Source organism: Charadrius vociferus, unplaced genomic scaffold (assembly GCF_000708025.1).
Source record: "Charadrius vociferus isolate BGI_N301 unplaced genomic scaffold, ASM70802v2 scaffold225, whole genome shotgun sequence".
In the NCBI taxonomy this organism is placed as follows: domain Eukaryota; kingdom Metazoa; phylum Chordata; class Aves; order Charadriiformes; family Charadriidae; genus Charadrius; species Charadrius vociferus.
The window spans coordinates 492914-508756 of NW_009648638.1; the positions used below are offsets into that span (position 1 = coordinate 492914).

A 15843-nucleotide genomic window follows, 5' to 3' on the forward strand; every position below is an offset into this window, starting at 1 on the left:
TATGCACTATGCGCAGGAACATATTCTGCAGGTCTCTGATAACCCTGGGTGGGTTTGAGTTGTAATAAGCCAGTAGAGGCTCATGACCGAAACTTCCTGCTTTGAAAATGCAGTGTATGAAGAATACTTTCATCAGCTCATTGCTTTAATTAATGTGGGGTGCAGAATCCTTGGCAAGCGATTCCTGCATGAATTCATTGTGTTACTGCTGCTGTTTAAAAAAAAAAATAAAAAAAAAAAATCAGGAGCCTAGAAAGAAACAGCTATGTTGTATCCTGCAAATTATTTAAGACTACTGGGTGGCTGTATATTTAATTTTAACTTAATTAAATTTGACTCCAAATTCCTGTGAAAAGTTGATTAACTGTATGATGCTTTGATTTGCAGAGAACTCTCAAAGTTTAAAATCTATGTAAACCCCACAGAGCTAAGAAGAGCTTCAATTAACATCTTACTGTCTCTGTTGCCTCTCCCTCATCATTTTGGAACCATAAAGTCCGAGGTACTTTGTTTTGCATTTCCGGTTTTGTTTTCCTGGTGGTTTCGGAGTGGGATTTGGGTGGCTTGTGGGTTGTATTTGGTGTTGTGTTTAGCACGGAAACTCCAGTAGCGAGTCTGTGACGGTAGGAATGTATTACAAGTTGTCAGTAGCCATGTGTGCTGTGGATATTGACTTTGAAATCAATGCCATGCTGGTGTGATCGCTAATTGATACTGAAATAAATGTATTTTTCCTTCAGGTTGTCCTGGAAGGGAAATTCAGCAATGATGACAGCTCAACATATGACAAGCCAGTAACCTTCCTTTCCTTGAAGCTGAGGCTTGTGAATATACTTATAGGAGCTTTGCAAACGGAAACAGATCCCAACAACACTCAAATGATATTAGGTTATTTCAACTTCTTTATTGACTGTGTTATAGAAGTGTCTGTCTTAATCTGTCCTGGAATAATAAGGGTTATTGGTAGTATGTTGCTTTGCAAGAAAAAAGATGAAACTCCTGGCAGTTTGTTATCCATATAATCTCCATCATACTATGAAAACATCTTGAAAAGCCTCACATTTTTGTTAAAGTAACCTCTATCTGTTTACAAATGTGGAAAGACACTTGAAAACTAGAGGAGGAAGTAATGCACATTCTAGCAGGAAAAGTCAGTCATAACTAGGAATGGAAATAGGAAAAAACGTTGTTTTAATATTGGGAAGGATTCTTGACTAACGGGTTACGGGGAACACTTTTTTGTTTTTCATGATTAAGCCTAGAAACAAATTGAAATACGGGGTGACTGGTGGTCCAGCACTAGCAAAATACAGATGACATTTGTTTAGCACTGTGTAAATCCTCAGACAAAAGCTTTGGAATAGAGTCTGGAGATGCATTGTAGTTTGGCAACAAGCTGTTCTTTGAGGTAATGAGGGTATTAATACATTATTCTGAATACTCAGAAAGTAAGTAGAAGCTGAAAACTTGAATAGTGCGTAAGCTGTCAAGTTAAATATATTTTCAGCCAAGTAAAAAATGTACATGCCTTTTATGTTCCACCTCTCCTTATTTTCTCTCTTTAGAAGTGCCTTTTTCCACATTACAGTGTTCTTGTCCTTCAATGATAATGATACCGCTTTTGTTTTGTCTGACTTGCACTGTGGTGGAAGGTGTCTGCCTTGTTCTGGGACAGGAACCTGCCTGATTTCAGGGAGGGCAGGAAAATGGCACAAGCAATGAAGTGAAGGGAAAGAAATCCAGTCTGCAAAGGCTTTTGGGATGTTTCCTCGCAGTGGTTCTTTACTAGTGAAAGACAGGAGGAGAATAATTTGAAAGAATGATTTGCAACCAATGCTGTGAAAGGATTGAGGGTATTTATGATTTCAAAGTGATCCTCTAAGTGAGACCCGCAGAGCGTTGGCACGCAGAGAGTTGCACCTCCTCTAGAACTGCAGGGTGATGCTCTGTTAAATCCCACCCTTGTGCTCCTGTACCCCTCCACGGCCAGTTGCTGTTTGCATCTGGCTGGGTAGATGCTCTGCCTTGAGTGGTTTTTTTTACCATGACTATTTCCATGATAGTTCATGCCAGTCCATCTCCTCTGTATTCCTGTTGTTAAACCCCTGTTTCCGTATGTGAAGTTATTTCCTGCTGGTTTTGGTTGGAGAGGATTCATGAATCTTTAGTTTAGCCAGAGATTCTCACACCAAATTCTCAACAAAATCAGTGTTTGTTTCCAGCTGTTTGCTAAGTGTTTGACAGAGTGGTGCATTTCCCTTCATGTAGCAAGTGGTGTTTTCCTAAACATTCCTTGCTGGGGGTGGGGGTGTTATGGTTTGAGAGACCCATAACAATTTGTTGTCCTTTAGACAATCGTTCTATCACCCAATGACCCCTCCCCACCCGGGAAGGGGAATCAGGGAAAAGCAAGGAAACCCGGGAGCTGAAGTATAAACAGATTTAATAGAATAAGATTAGATAATTAATACCTGTGATAATTAACAGCACTAAAGAACCGATATTGATCCCGACACCATTACAGAATATGCAAAGATTCATGCAACTCAGCCAATTATATCAGTAGGAAGCTGTGCACTCCCCACAGTGGACAGCAAATGTCGACACTGCGAGCGCTGCAGCTTCAGGGGGAGGGGAAGGCCTCAGGACACAGGGCACCCAGCACCAGGGCACGAAGTTCTCAGGATGGCAGCCATCAAGGGGGAGAGAGAACTTTGCAGCAAACTTTCTAATTTATAGTGAATGTGACGTTGATGGTATGAAATAATCCTGTTGGCCAGCTTGGGTCAAGTGCCTGGGTCTTGCTCCTCCTCATCCCCACACCTGGCGAGCTTGAAAACACTGAGACCTTGAGACCCACACACTATAGCTGGCTGCAAAGTAAATATTTTCACAAATTCAGACAGTGGAGTCTTCTAAAAGTGCAGTTTTCCCAAGTATTAGAATAGAAATTAGTCCTGTGTTGCTCAAACCAGGACAGGGGGAGAGGGCAAAAAACTAAAATTGACACCAGTGAGTGTGTCAGTGTCAGCCTGTTACAGGTCCATGTCATTACTGCTGCTTTTCTTGTTGCCTGGGGGTGATGCTACCAAGCAGGAACAGGCTGTTCATGCTAAGGCACCCAGAATGCATCCACAATTTTAATTTAATGGTGTCTTACGCTTCTGTATAGTTATCTGTCCTGAGCCAGAAGAGATAACTACCTGCTGATTAGTTTGGGTGCAGTAGGGGTGGCTGCCCCTGCACTTAGAGCTTCAGCTTTTCCAATACGGTATTTTGGGCACTGATGGAAAACAAAGCACAGAAAGTGAGAGTCTGGGGATGACTTACAGGTAGAGAGAATTTCAGTGTATCCCACCTCAGGTTGTGAACTGGCCTCCTGATTTAGGGAATTGGTTTTATATTTTAGCCAAATTGAAAGAAGGCAATTTTTAATTTGCTCTGCAAACCCACAGATTATCAATGATGCAAATATTAGCCTCGATTTTTAATTTTTTTTTTTAATGGGGCAGGGGCAGAAATGTCCTCATAAAAGCAAAACTCTGTGTGTTACAGTGGTTTGGGTGTTCGTTTCACTGATCAGTATGAGAACAAGCATGGTCCCTTGCGCTGTTGTCTTAAGGGTTGCTGAACAGACCAGACATTCACTCTGTCTTCCAGTATGAAGTACTGGTAGTTCATGAAGACTTGAACATGTTTTTATTTGCCTGTCACCAGCTGCCTTTTGCCTCCTAATGGCCAAACTGGGGAAGGGAGCCTCTCTGTGCCAGGCAAGACCCCAGCCAAGGCCAGCACTGTATAACCCTTGAGGTGGCTTTGGACTCTGCAGCTCCTTAGAGCTGTCTGCTATCTAATAAAGTACACTTATTTTATTCACAGAATCAGTAGATAGCCTTAAATGTAACCTGAATTTTTAAATGAGCACAATCTGGTGGGAGACAAGGAATGGTTCCAGCCCTTCCATGAAACCAAAATCCTTCTGAACTGAGGAATTTGAAAAACGTATGTTCAAAGCATTTTTAAAACAACTGAAAGCACTCTCGCTCTCAATTCTCATCTGCTTCAAATGGCTAAGCCTGAAGCAAATCCTGTGTCTTGTAACACTTTTTATAAAGAGTTTTATAAAGCAGGACGGTGATCCTGTATGTTAGACCTTCAGTGCTTTTTCGTAAATTTTGGCAGTGAATGTTCTACTGTGGTTTTTAGTTACCTTCTTATGTCTGATTCTTCAGGTGCAATGTTAAATATTGTTCAAGATTCAGCACTGTTAGAAGCCATTGGCTGTCAGATGGAAACGGTAAGTAGTTTTTGTTTATGAAGTTACCACTTCAGAAAGAATGCGTCACTCATTTTATCTGTTGTTGTAAGGTGCTCAGTTAGCATCTTGGGGTTTGATCGTCTTTTCTTCATTGTATCTGAGAGCATCCTCTGGAATAGGGAACTCCCCTCAGAAAAATCTTTTCATCACTCAAAACTGACTTTCAATTTGCAGAACGGTGGAGAAAATAACCTCTTCAAAAGCCACAGTCGTACTAACAGTGGCATTAGCACTGTAAGCGGAGGCAGTACGGAGCCCACAACACCAGATAGTGAGAGGCCAGCACAAGCCCTTCTGAGGGATTATGGTAAGGATAGCTCTTCTGGAAAAAAACCTGTCATTATATGCCAGGGTGATGTGTTTGGGTGTTTTTCTGTTCCTAGCTCTGGCTAATACATTAATGCGCATGGGTGTTACGAACCCAGAATGGATAGCCCCTTTGTTTATTGCCAGTTTGTGCTCATATGTGCCCTTTCGGTGGTTGGCTTTTAATCCTCCTAAAGGACTCTGTTACTATTTTAAAATTAAGAATGTAAAAGCTCATGAAAAAGGTGTTTGCAAACTGCTTTACTTTAGGTTATGCTTTCAAGGCACTTAGTTTTCATGATCAATAATGGGATAAATGTACACCAAATGTAAATTAACTGCTTCATTCATTTTTGTAGCATTCCAAAGGCTCACCTGAGTTTTGCAGCACCTTTCTTAATCTGTATTTAAAGAGTTTTTGAGGGACTCATGGTTTTTATAGAGCAAGTAAGCAGAATGCTTGTCATGTGTCATTTGTTATAACAAGAGAATTTAGTAATTAACTTCAGTTTTCTATGTCTTGTACTGTGTATTTTTTAACCTTGGTAATAAAATCTATGTTCTTCTAAATCTGTGTGTAGTAAATTGGCCGAATGTCGAGGTCCTTTTGTCTTCATCAGTTTAACTGATGTTGGCCAAGTAAATGTGAGAACAGATGACTTTCCTTGTATTGTAGCCTAGGTTGACAACACCATTCTTGCCAACCAAAAATGTCTGGGCTTTTTTCTCTACTCCTATAAATAGGGAGAGGAAGGAGAGTAGCAGGAAAGACTTTACTATATTCTAGGGATTCATATGAACGTGTTGGTGCTTTCCCTGAAGGGTTTTTCTTTGAAATTGTTAAAGTGCTAGTTTCCAGCACGCTATTTGAATTCTGTGTTTAATTCATATGGATTTTCATTGAAAAGTGCTTGTAAAAATACGTATTTGTAAGGTAAAAAAACCCTTCTAAATATTTGACTTATTAAGTCTTAAAACGTGACATACCTTGAAAGATTTTTTTTAATGTATTCATTTTATTGGATTTTTAAAAATTTCCTGTGCGCAGAAGGTAAGGTTGTAAGAAATTTATGAAAAGAATTTCTATGTTTCTGCTGGATGGTTCAAACGAGAAAATAGAAAACAATGTGGTCTATTTTTACTGTTTAACTGTAGCAGACACTTGAACCTGCTGCTAGTGTAACGCTGCTTAGCTCTTGAGTGTTAGATATGATGATTTAAGTTTTGGGAAGGATACACCTTAGCTGTCATAGTCCTCCTGTCTCTTTATAACTAGTCATTTAGCAGTTTTTGTTTCTGCAGTTAACTTGCCTACTTTTAACAATTATGTACAGTATTTACGTTCCTAATATTCTGAAATGAGAACAACTGATACTAAAAACTTTTTCTATTTTTAATTTCAAGCTAGAGGTTCAGGGAAATTAAAGGTCTAGAAACAATTGCATCTTTTTTCGCCAGGACTGATTCTTTCATTATCTATATTTATCTAATTAGTACAACTTTTGATAAACACTAGGTGTAGAAGCAATGGGTACCTTCTGGCATAGATACCTGAAGTTACACGTGCTCTGTTAGTTCATTACTGACTCCTAAGTATACAAGTGCTAGGGTCTAATATACATTACCAATGCCTCATTTTTTCTGAGTCTGCAAGACTCAGCAATTTAAGTACAACAGTAAACAATACCAAAACCTGAAGTTAGCTGTTCCGCTGCTGAAATGCAGCAGCACTGAGATTACCTAAAATGTCTTTAAAAAAAACAAAACAAAACAAAACATTAAAAAATGAGATAAGCTAGTCTGAATGTATTTGTATAATGTCTGGTGGTGTGTATAAGGGAGTTAGCCTGTGCAAAAGCGACCAACCAAATTTCTAGATTATGGGTTGTGTATGATTTTATTTTATGTGTGTATTGTGGCTGCTTTGGCTTGTGGCTGTGCTTTGCTTATTGTCACTAATGCTTAGTTATTTTCCCTCCCTGTGCTATGTGGTTTTGGGGTTATATCCTAGCTCTTAATACAGATACAGCAGCTGGACTACTGATACGTAGCATTCATCTGGTAACCCAAAGACTCAACTCCCAGTGGAGACAAGACATGAGTATCTCTCTGGCTGCACTGGAGCTTCTGTCTGGACTGGCAAAGGTGAGAGGTGAAGTTTGGTGCGCTCTGTCGTCTTCTCAAAGGGTGTTATAGTCCTGTTTAGGTGAAAGTCATGCCACCAAATATTTGTCAGTGTCTGAGTTTGTCAGCAAATGTTCTATTTGAACATGAGAAAATGCAGTACTCTTTTTGTACTTCATCTTTTCCTAATGTAAATGTTCTGTCACCCAAATGACGTGGCCCTGTAAATGCCTGTTGGCTGAAGGTGAAGCTCAGGGTGGCTGCTTCAGATACACATGGCTCCATTGTATGACTCTGGCTGGTTTTGTTGAGCTCGCTGGATGGCTCTTAACCTTTCTCATGGATTCCCATGTGTGTCTGGTTTTGGTTTTGTTTTTTTTACACTATTGGGGAGGAATCTGCCATATGAGATTGCACAGTTGAGGAAAAACTCAAAAGCTTCCAGTGGCAGTGTAGGGGCTCGGGCCGTTAGTTTTCAACCCCACCGTTGAACCATTTATCATAGCTTTGCTTGGGTGGGTGGCCAGTCTGTCTGTTCACTGCGTACCCAGACTTAGAAACAAGAGGGTTTGTTGCTGTTAGTTGGCAGATTGCAAATGTGCCAGGGTATTAAACAACTTCATTGCCCTTTTTGTAAGTGGCATACCTGATTTTTCCCTTCCATCTCATCTTGGAAGTAGTTTTCTGAGATTAGAAAATGATCGAGATTTTCTAATATGAAGATGTCACCTTCTTCAGAGCTTTATCTGCACACAGGTCCTTGATTCAACAGCAAATAACTGAACTAAAGCTACTTGGTGCAGGGGAGGCTTTTTTTGTTGAGAAGTAAAATGCCCTTTTCTGCTTGAGGGCACTTGTCCCCAAGCTGGACTTCATGATGTTTGTTAAGCAAAAGTCCAGTGTATTTACAGCAGCCACGATGACCTGGCATGACAATTCAGCATTTCCTGTCATATTCCTGCGGGAACTCGACAGATCCCTTTGAAATACACGTCTCAGGCATTTTTTAGAGCGTAGAGTCAGCACTGAGCCATGTTGGGCTGGGGGCTTGTTTCATTACTACAGCAGCATGAGCTGAAGGATGCATTTGAAAGTGTTCGGCAATGAATTAATGTATCGTTATTGGGTCTTGTAGAGCGTCATACAGAACCAGGGGTTCCTGCAGCTGTGTTGTTGTGTGGTTAAGCCAGGGTGTGTGTTTAGTTTGTTGGGTTTTTTTTCTTGGCTTGCAATGAGATGGGGACGTGAAAATATACTATCTCTACAAATACGTACCCAGGTTAACATTAAGTATTTTAATCTTAGTATAATTCTCCTGCAGTTGAAGTAATTCTTCCTCTGGGGTGTCTTGGATATCTTTCCCCTTCATAACAAAGAAGGTAGAAAGAGGTCACCTCTTACTGCATAACTGCAGAGCAGAGAACTGGTTCTGCTTCTGCCTTTGGAGGTGACAATTCCCAAAGGCCTTCTCAGGTTAGGGGCTGCCCTGTCTTGTGCCTGTTCAGCATCAGGGTATTAGTGGGACTTGGTAATTTCAAAAATCCTGTCTCCTGCATGAGTGTTGTTTCACCAACCTGCTTTTCATAAGCTCATCTTGAGGGTACTCTATTTGCTGTAGATCTTAGGCTTCTGAAGGAAATGCAGCCTTCCTCCTAGGGCTCTGAATTGCCACCCCCCACTTTGTGGGGTACAGCTGCCTGGCCCCAGTGTTGTCACCAGCAAGACCATCCACCTTCTTGCTTGGATAAGGGTGCAGCTTAATAAGTAAAAAATTACACAGCATGGCCAAATGCTGCAGAGTAGAAAAATCAGAGAATCGTAGAATGGTTAAGAGTTGGAAGGGACCTTGAAGATAATCTAGTTTCAACCCCCCTGCCCTGGGCAGGGACACCTCCCACCAGCCCAGGTTGCTCCAAGCCCCGTCCAACCTGGCCTTGAACACCTCCAGGGATGGGGCAGCCACAGCTTCTCGGGGCAACCTGCCCCAGGGGCTCACCACCCTCACAGGAAATAATTTCTTCCTAATATTTCATCTATCTCCCCTCTTTCAATTTAAAACCATTCCCCCTCATCCTGTTGCTTCCTTCCCTGATCAAGAGTCCCTCCCCAGCTTTCCTGGAGCCCCTTTAGGCACTGGAAGGGGCTCTAAGGTCTCTGTGGAGCCTTCTCTTCTCCAGGCTGAACAACCCCAACTCTCCCAGTCTGTCCTCCCAGCAGAGGGGCTCCAGCCCTCGCAGCATCTTCATGGCCCTCCTCTGGTCCTGCTCCAACAGGTCCATGTCCTCCTGATGTTGGAACCTACAGAGCTGGACGCAGCACTACAGGGGGTGTCCCTAGAGTGGAGCAGAGGGGCAGAATCCCCTCCCTCGCCCTGCTGGCCACGCTGCTGGGGATGCAGCCCGGGATGGGGTTGGTTTTCTGGGCTGTGAGCGCACATTGCTGACTTACATTGAGCTCCTCAACAACCAACACACCCAAGTCCTCCTGAGGGCTGCTCTCAATCCATTCTCTTCCCAGCCTGGATTTGTGCTTGGGGTTGCCCTAACCTTGCACTTGACTATTTTTTTAAAACAGCATTTAAAACTGCTTTTAAAAACTGTTTCTTCTCCAAAAGATTTTTTGTGGAGGAATTCTCATCCTCTTCTGCTTGCTTGACGCAGGTGAAAGTGGTGGTGGATTCCTCTGATCGGCAGAGAGCTATTAGTTCGGTGTGCAGCTACATAGTGTACCAGTGCAGCCGCCCAGCCCCCCTCCACTCCCGCGACCTTCACTCCATGATCGTGGCAGCTTTCCAGTGCCTCTGCGTCTGGCTCACGGAGCACCCTGACATGCTGGATGAGAAGGTAAGGCTCTCTGGGTCTAAGGGTCTCTGTATTTCGAGCACTCCAAATTGTAATGCCTTTCATGCCTGACCTGTCCGTTCTTGATACTTTAAAACAATGTGGTTTTCTTAGTTTTCAAAATTATAAGAGGAATTTCAAAACTTGGTTACATGCAAAATAGTTTTGGTTTCTGCTCTTTATTCACCAATAATGTTTTTTGCTTTAAAATTACCTTTCATATTTCTAAGAATGTCTTGATCTTTCTCCTTGCTTTGTGAAACTGTAAAAAGATAGAAGAAAAGAAATCCTGAAAAAACACAAACTGAAAAGGGAAATAAGGGAATTAAAGGTGTATATACAGCATAGCTAACTGCTGCAGATAAACTTCACTAAAAGCCATGTCTCTTCTCATTTCTCACCTTTTACCACTTAACAGAATTCCTTTGAGGCTAATATTTTGATAATCATAGCTTGTTTCACCAAGAAACCAGTTTTCTAGAAACTGAACAAGGCACAGCTCAATCTGAGATGGAATGTGCTTGGGAAGCTTGAAAAGAGCAGGAAATGAAAGACGCATGTTTCCAACAGCCTTCTGTCCTGCTGTTTAAAAAAAAAAAAAAAAAAAAAAAAGTGAGTGCCTGTTTTCATTGTTGGTCTCCTTGCAGAGACAGCTTGCTGATCTTTCTAGATTTTTATATAGAATGTATATTGATATGTTTATTAATATTTTATTATAGGTTTATATTTTATTATAGTTTTATATAGGACATACATAAAATATATCTTTATATTTTGTTTATATATTCTATAGCACATATAAAATATGTATATTTTTTAAAAATGAAAATTGAAAACCCACAAGCAGAACTTTAAATAAAGATGCTTTCAGCATGCACTTTGGGATATCGGCATGGCAGTAGGTGACTACACATGATGGTTTCCCTGGATAAGGCACAGCTTGGGTTTTTACAGTTGCCTAATGCTTTATTGCCTTTCATTAGGTTCCTTTTTTTATTTTAATTATCACTGCATATCGAGGTAGTGTTACATACTGCATGTAGTATATACTGGACACTTAGTGGCTCATTCCTCAGTTATGATAGTCAGAGGGGAACCTTTCCGTGCATTGGCAAGTATTAGGATTGCAATTTTCCAGGTGCCTCGTCTTATATTTGCTTTGCATTTCACCTGCTATTTTACTAGCCAACACTCTAAACTCCTTCTGTAATTCTTCATGGCCAGTCTTTGCATCTCGACAATGGTTAAGTTTGCTCTGTCAGAAAACTTTTTCTTCCTCTTCACCTCTTTTTCCACATCAGTTATGAATATAAGGAAGGACACAGGCCAAGGCATCGAACCCTGCCTGGTCTCTGGTGGTAAGAACCGACCGCTTGCAGATTTTAGCCAGTTATTTATTCATGAGAACACTTTCCTTGTTGTTCTGTAGATCAAGCCATGAGATTTGAACTTTTATTGTAGCAATCAAAATATTTTCAGCAAATGATTTTGTAATGAGCAACACTTGTGAGTCATACCTGCGGTTCTACTGAGTGTTGGCCTCTCCTGTAATAGATTCATTGAAGCTTTGCTATGTACGTTAGAATATTGTTATTGTTCTCTTGATGAATTAGATATCATGATATATTTTACTTAGAAAAGCTGTTGGCAGTTGAAAAATTTAGAAAAGGATTTCTTGTAGTTTTCCAGATGAGTTCATTCTTAATGTACTTAGAACTTAATTAAAAGTTCTGAAGAGTCTCAGAAATGCATTTATTATCTCTTTCAATATGTTTACACTTTTCAGTTGCACTCTTAGCAATTTTGTACGTATGTTGTGGAATATATTGTGTGTATATATTCCTTCAGAGCACTTTCTACCATTAGAATACAAAGATAAGTAGGTATCTATAGATGAAGAAAATGTCACTGGTATAGCAAATGTGGCCTTCTTCCAACACTGTCTGTTAGAACAATCTTCTGCCTTTATTTCTGAGCTCATATTACCAGCCGTACTTAATTATGATCGATGGTATATCACTGTTTCACTGAGGTCTTGCAGGCATTTATCAGAGTGCTTCTGCTTTAAAGTGGTTCCTCTTGTGTTTTAGGATTGTTTAAAAGAGGTACTGGAGATTGTGGAGCTGGGCATTTCTGGAAGTAAATCCAAAAACAGTGAACAAGAGGTCAAGTACAAAGGAGATAAGGAGCCTAACCCTGCATCCATGAGAGTGAAGGATGCTGCTGAAGCTACGCTAACGTGGTATGTAATTTGGCAGAGCATGTTTACTGTTTAGCATTGCCTTATCTGAGAGTATTTTAATTAGGAGTTCCCAGGTGGTGAGATCTCTGTGATGTAGCAAGAGCATTTGAAAAGTCATCCAGAAGCTCCCTCTGTTTTGCTCTTTGGGCAGGGTTGTCCTGTGCTGTGCCTTAGGTGTCTTCCCCCTCCCATTACAAGTGTTCAACAGAAGAAATCGCTGTGATTGCTGTCTTCCTTTCCTCCCTGCTCTCTTCCTCGGAGAGCGAAACCCAAGCTCTCCTGCAGCCCCTAGTGTTCTGTTCTCAGCCAGTCCTCTCTGCAGACAGCAGTTCCCTCTATCTCCCCCTTGACCTACTGATCCTGTCTTTCCGTTCCCCCTTCTCCTTACCCTCAGCCTGACAAGACATGCCATCCCCACACTGATTGGGAAGCTGATAGACACTGTCTCATGAGTAATGCAGCAGGGAATGGCACATGTGGCAGATGTAAGCTGGTGCAGGATGGGATGTCATTCTGCCCACAGCGTTGGGCTTTCTGAATACATTTGAGAGGTTCTGCCGGAAATGCAGTAACTGATAATGTGTGGGTTGGGGAGGGGGAGGACAGAGAGGAAAATTGTGATTTGCTATGAAGCTGAAAAGCACTGTTTTACTGGATGAACAGCGTGATGGTAGACAGGACAGGTTGAGGATGGGTAGGAAAAATATGTTTTGCAAAAGGCAATTGCTGCTTTCTTTTTTGCTCTGCTTTGCAATAAAATTGTTATAAACTTTACTGTTAGTAAAATTAACTCTCATTTCCAATGAGTAGTCGTTTTTACCTTGGAACTTGTGGACAGACCTTTATTGTTGCCTGAAAGGGCCTCCTTTTATTTAGCTAGATGAAATTATCTGTTCTCAAAGTAAAGTGGAAAAGTGTGTGAGGAGGACTTCAGTAAACTTACTTTTGGTCTGGGTTGTGGTGGTAAGACTGAAGTCCTGAGTTAGATCATATGACCTTCAGTGATCATATGATCACTGGACAACTCTCATTGCTGTAGAAATTTTCAATTTCTAGTAGTATTACGTAGATCCTGTACAACTTCAGATGATTTAAATCGGTACTTCTAGGAGCCTTCCAAGGAGGTAGGCACTGTTGGACCACACCTGGAAGCTTTCTTCAAGGGAAGGTTACCATCTATGGTGGTCATGCTTGTGAGATCCTGGGTCATTCTTAAAGGGTTTTAACTTAATGTAATCTGTACTTGAAGAAAGCAAAGACAATCGTAACTAGGGATCTACCACGTCTGCCTTGCTGGCTGATCTAAGAGTGGGCTAAAGTATGATTACCTCCAGTCATCCATAACCTTCTTATAAGAATGGACATAAAAAAAGCTGTGGAAGGGTACAGATTTTTGTGCTTTGAAGCATATCTTAATAACCTAGGTTATAAGGAAACTCATTCTGTAGGCAGAGTACCCTTCTTTGTAGGTTTTTCTATATGTTTTTCTGAAGTTACTGGTTCTGTTTTAAAACAAGCTGATGGGAGAGGGCAGACTTGCCTTGATAGGGTAACTGCTGTGTCAAGACACAAATGAAGAATATAAGTGAAGGTTGGTCTGTGCTTGGGTGGAACAGTTCATCTTCATGATCTGTCATAACTCTTAACTTCTTTCTTTCTTGCAGTATTATGCAGTTACTTGGAGCATTTCCTTCTCCCAGTGGCCCTGCTTCTCCTTGCAGCTTGGTGAATGAAACCACATTAATTAAATATTCTCGTCTACCTACCATAAACAAGCATAGCTTCCGTTACTTCGTTTTGGATAACAGTGTCATCCTGGCGATGTTGGAGCAGCCTCTAGGGAACGAACAGAGTAAGTTCATACTTCCCATTTCCTTCTTCCTCTGGTTAAAACTCTGTGTATCATGCTGCAAAACAAAGCCGCTTTGTCAAGTGTCTCTCTCATTTCAGTGGCTTACCTGTTCTGTGGGTGTGTGGTTGAGCAGCGTGTTCTGGGATGAAATGGTGGGAATAACTTTAGTGCCACTGATCATTAAACATGTACAAGCCCATCCAAATTGTTCATGCGGTTGTCTGTCTTCCACCCAGTTAGATCAGATACTTGCAACTGACTGCCTTTAAATTGTTGCTGATGGACAAAAGCAATAGTGTTACATTTTGAAAACATCCTTGTTCATAAAAGAATGAAAACATCTTGATAGGGTTAAGTGCTCAGCAAATGGTTGATGTGACATCTTTATGCTTGCATAGTGGCTTTTGCTTGCTTTAGGTCTTGTGTTACTAAATGTTTCTGTGGGCTCTCTCAGCTCTAATGCTCTTAGTTGCTTAGGAGCTGTTATAACTTTCCCATGTACCATGTTCTGTCAATGACACCTGCTGTGAAGGAGATCTGTCACAGGGTATTGACTTTCACAGCTGAATCTAACGTTTCAACCCTTATGCTTTGACCAACAAGAACTTATATTTTTAAAAAAAAAACCCTGGTATTAAATTACATGATGCTTTGAATTGAGTAACTGATCCCCCTCTAAGTCGTCGTGAATCATGGCATTACCTAACAGAATAGATTAAAAGTCTTACATGCTACCTCAGTTTAAGGCTAACGTCTATTACATCTGCTGCTCTGCCACAAGTACCTTTTCCTTGTCTGTGTCCAGGATGGAGTCTAGTTACTAGTCTTGAAAACAGAGATTGCACAGAACTTTGTGAACTGGCTAAGAGAAGTTGTTATTTTGAGTTGTGGTTCAGAGTGCTCCAACCTTACTGAGAGTTGCTAAATAGATGATGTAGAAAGTGCTGATGCTGGGAGCCATTGCTGCAGGTCCACACACAGTCTGCGTTTGAGCAAGCGTGTTCCTGACTAGAATGGATTAGGGCGTGCTAGAATGGCTGAGCAATTCTCATCTTTGCTCTGCTAAATGTATTACTGAGGAATCCTGTAAAGCTATTAGAATCTCAGATTAGATTATATTTTCTTGGTGTGCATAACTTGCTTGCAAATCCCTTTTGAATTACAAGATTAATTGCAGTAATGCACAAGTATGTCATTGCTTTTGAGGGGAGATCACTGAAGTGGATGATTGTGGGGAGGTGGTTTGGTTGTTTGGAGGTGTTTATGTAGCTGTGCTGTACCCTGTGCTTCCCGTGGAACACTGGGGAAGGCATAGATATCTGCTAGTTAACTGATGGTGTCAATTTGTGGTTTACATGCACAGAAGACAAATGGAAATAATTTTTAAAAGAAAAGCTGTAGAGATATGATGATCCCTCTTCTAAGGTGGGTAATATCAGTGGCCTTTTAAGTCTCAACATTGCAGGGATTTCAGTCTTCCTTTAAAACCATCATTGTGCAAGTTGAAAGGCACCTCAGGAAACTGCAGTCTAATCTCTTGCTCTAGACAATGTCAGGACTGAATTCAGACCAGGACAATGCGACCTGACATTGCCCAAGTAGGTCTTGAAAACCTGTGAGGACAGCTTCTCTGTGTCCCTATTCCTTGTGGTGAAAAATTTTCCACAATGTGAAGTGAGAATCTTCCCCTGTCTTAGTCTGACCATTATCTCTTGTCCTCCCACTGTTCTTACTGCTGCTGTTTGTGTGGGACCTTTACAGAAGGTCTTGGAAGTATCATGGAAGCTGTGTCTCCATATGGTCGTTTGTCTTACCTGAACAGGCAGTGGTTGGACAATCTTTATTGATTTCCTGGAGATAATTTGGAGAGAAACAATCTGCATGAATTTGGATGAAAGTTACTTTTAATGATGAAACTGGGCTGGTAACTCCTGAACAGACCACAAAGTAGAGTAGTACTTCCCTGCTGCGGAGAGGAGGAGGATTGCTTGCTCCTCACCAGGAATTGTCTTCAGGGTCAGGGAGGAGTTAACCTTGAAAACAAAACCTCTGTCATGATGCCTGCGTTTCTTTCTGGTTAAATTATTGCACAGTGAAGTGTTTGCAATTTATGGTGATGTATTGTTCTCTTAACCCATGTGCTTTGCAGATGACTCTTTCC

The 15843-nt window shown here is 41.2% G+C and overlaps 1 protein-coding gene across 2 annotated transcripts in view; it reads left to right on the plus strand.

Moving 5' to 3' along the window:
• RALGAPB (Ral GTPase activating protein, beta subunit (non-catalytic)) overlaps window positions 1-15843 on the plus strand; it is a 56229-nt gene that overhangs the window by 23586 nt on the left and 16800 nt on the right. Inside the window, exons 11-18 of one of the 2 annotated variants that reach the window (XM_009886325.1) lie at window positions 388-502; window positions 741-888; window positions 4233-4297; window positions 4493-4625; window positions 6636-6769; window positions 9409-9591; window positions 11679-11830; window positions 13495-13689. In XM_009886325.1, the coding sequence (XP_009884627.1) occupies window positions 388-502; window positions 741-888; window positions 4233-4297; window positions 4493-4625; window positions 6636-6769; window positions 9409-9591; window positions 11679-11830; window positions 13495-13689 (1125 nt within the window). The remainder of the gene's footprint in view (window positions 1-387; window positions 503-740; window positions 889-4232; window positions 4298-4492; window positions 4626-6635; window positions 6770-9408; window positions 9592-11678; window positions 11831-13494; window positions 13690-15843) is intronic. The other variant, XM_009886326.1, reaches the window with a different exon arrangement.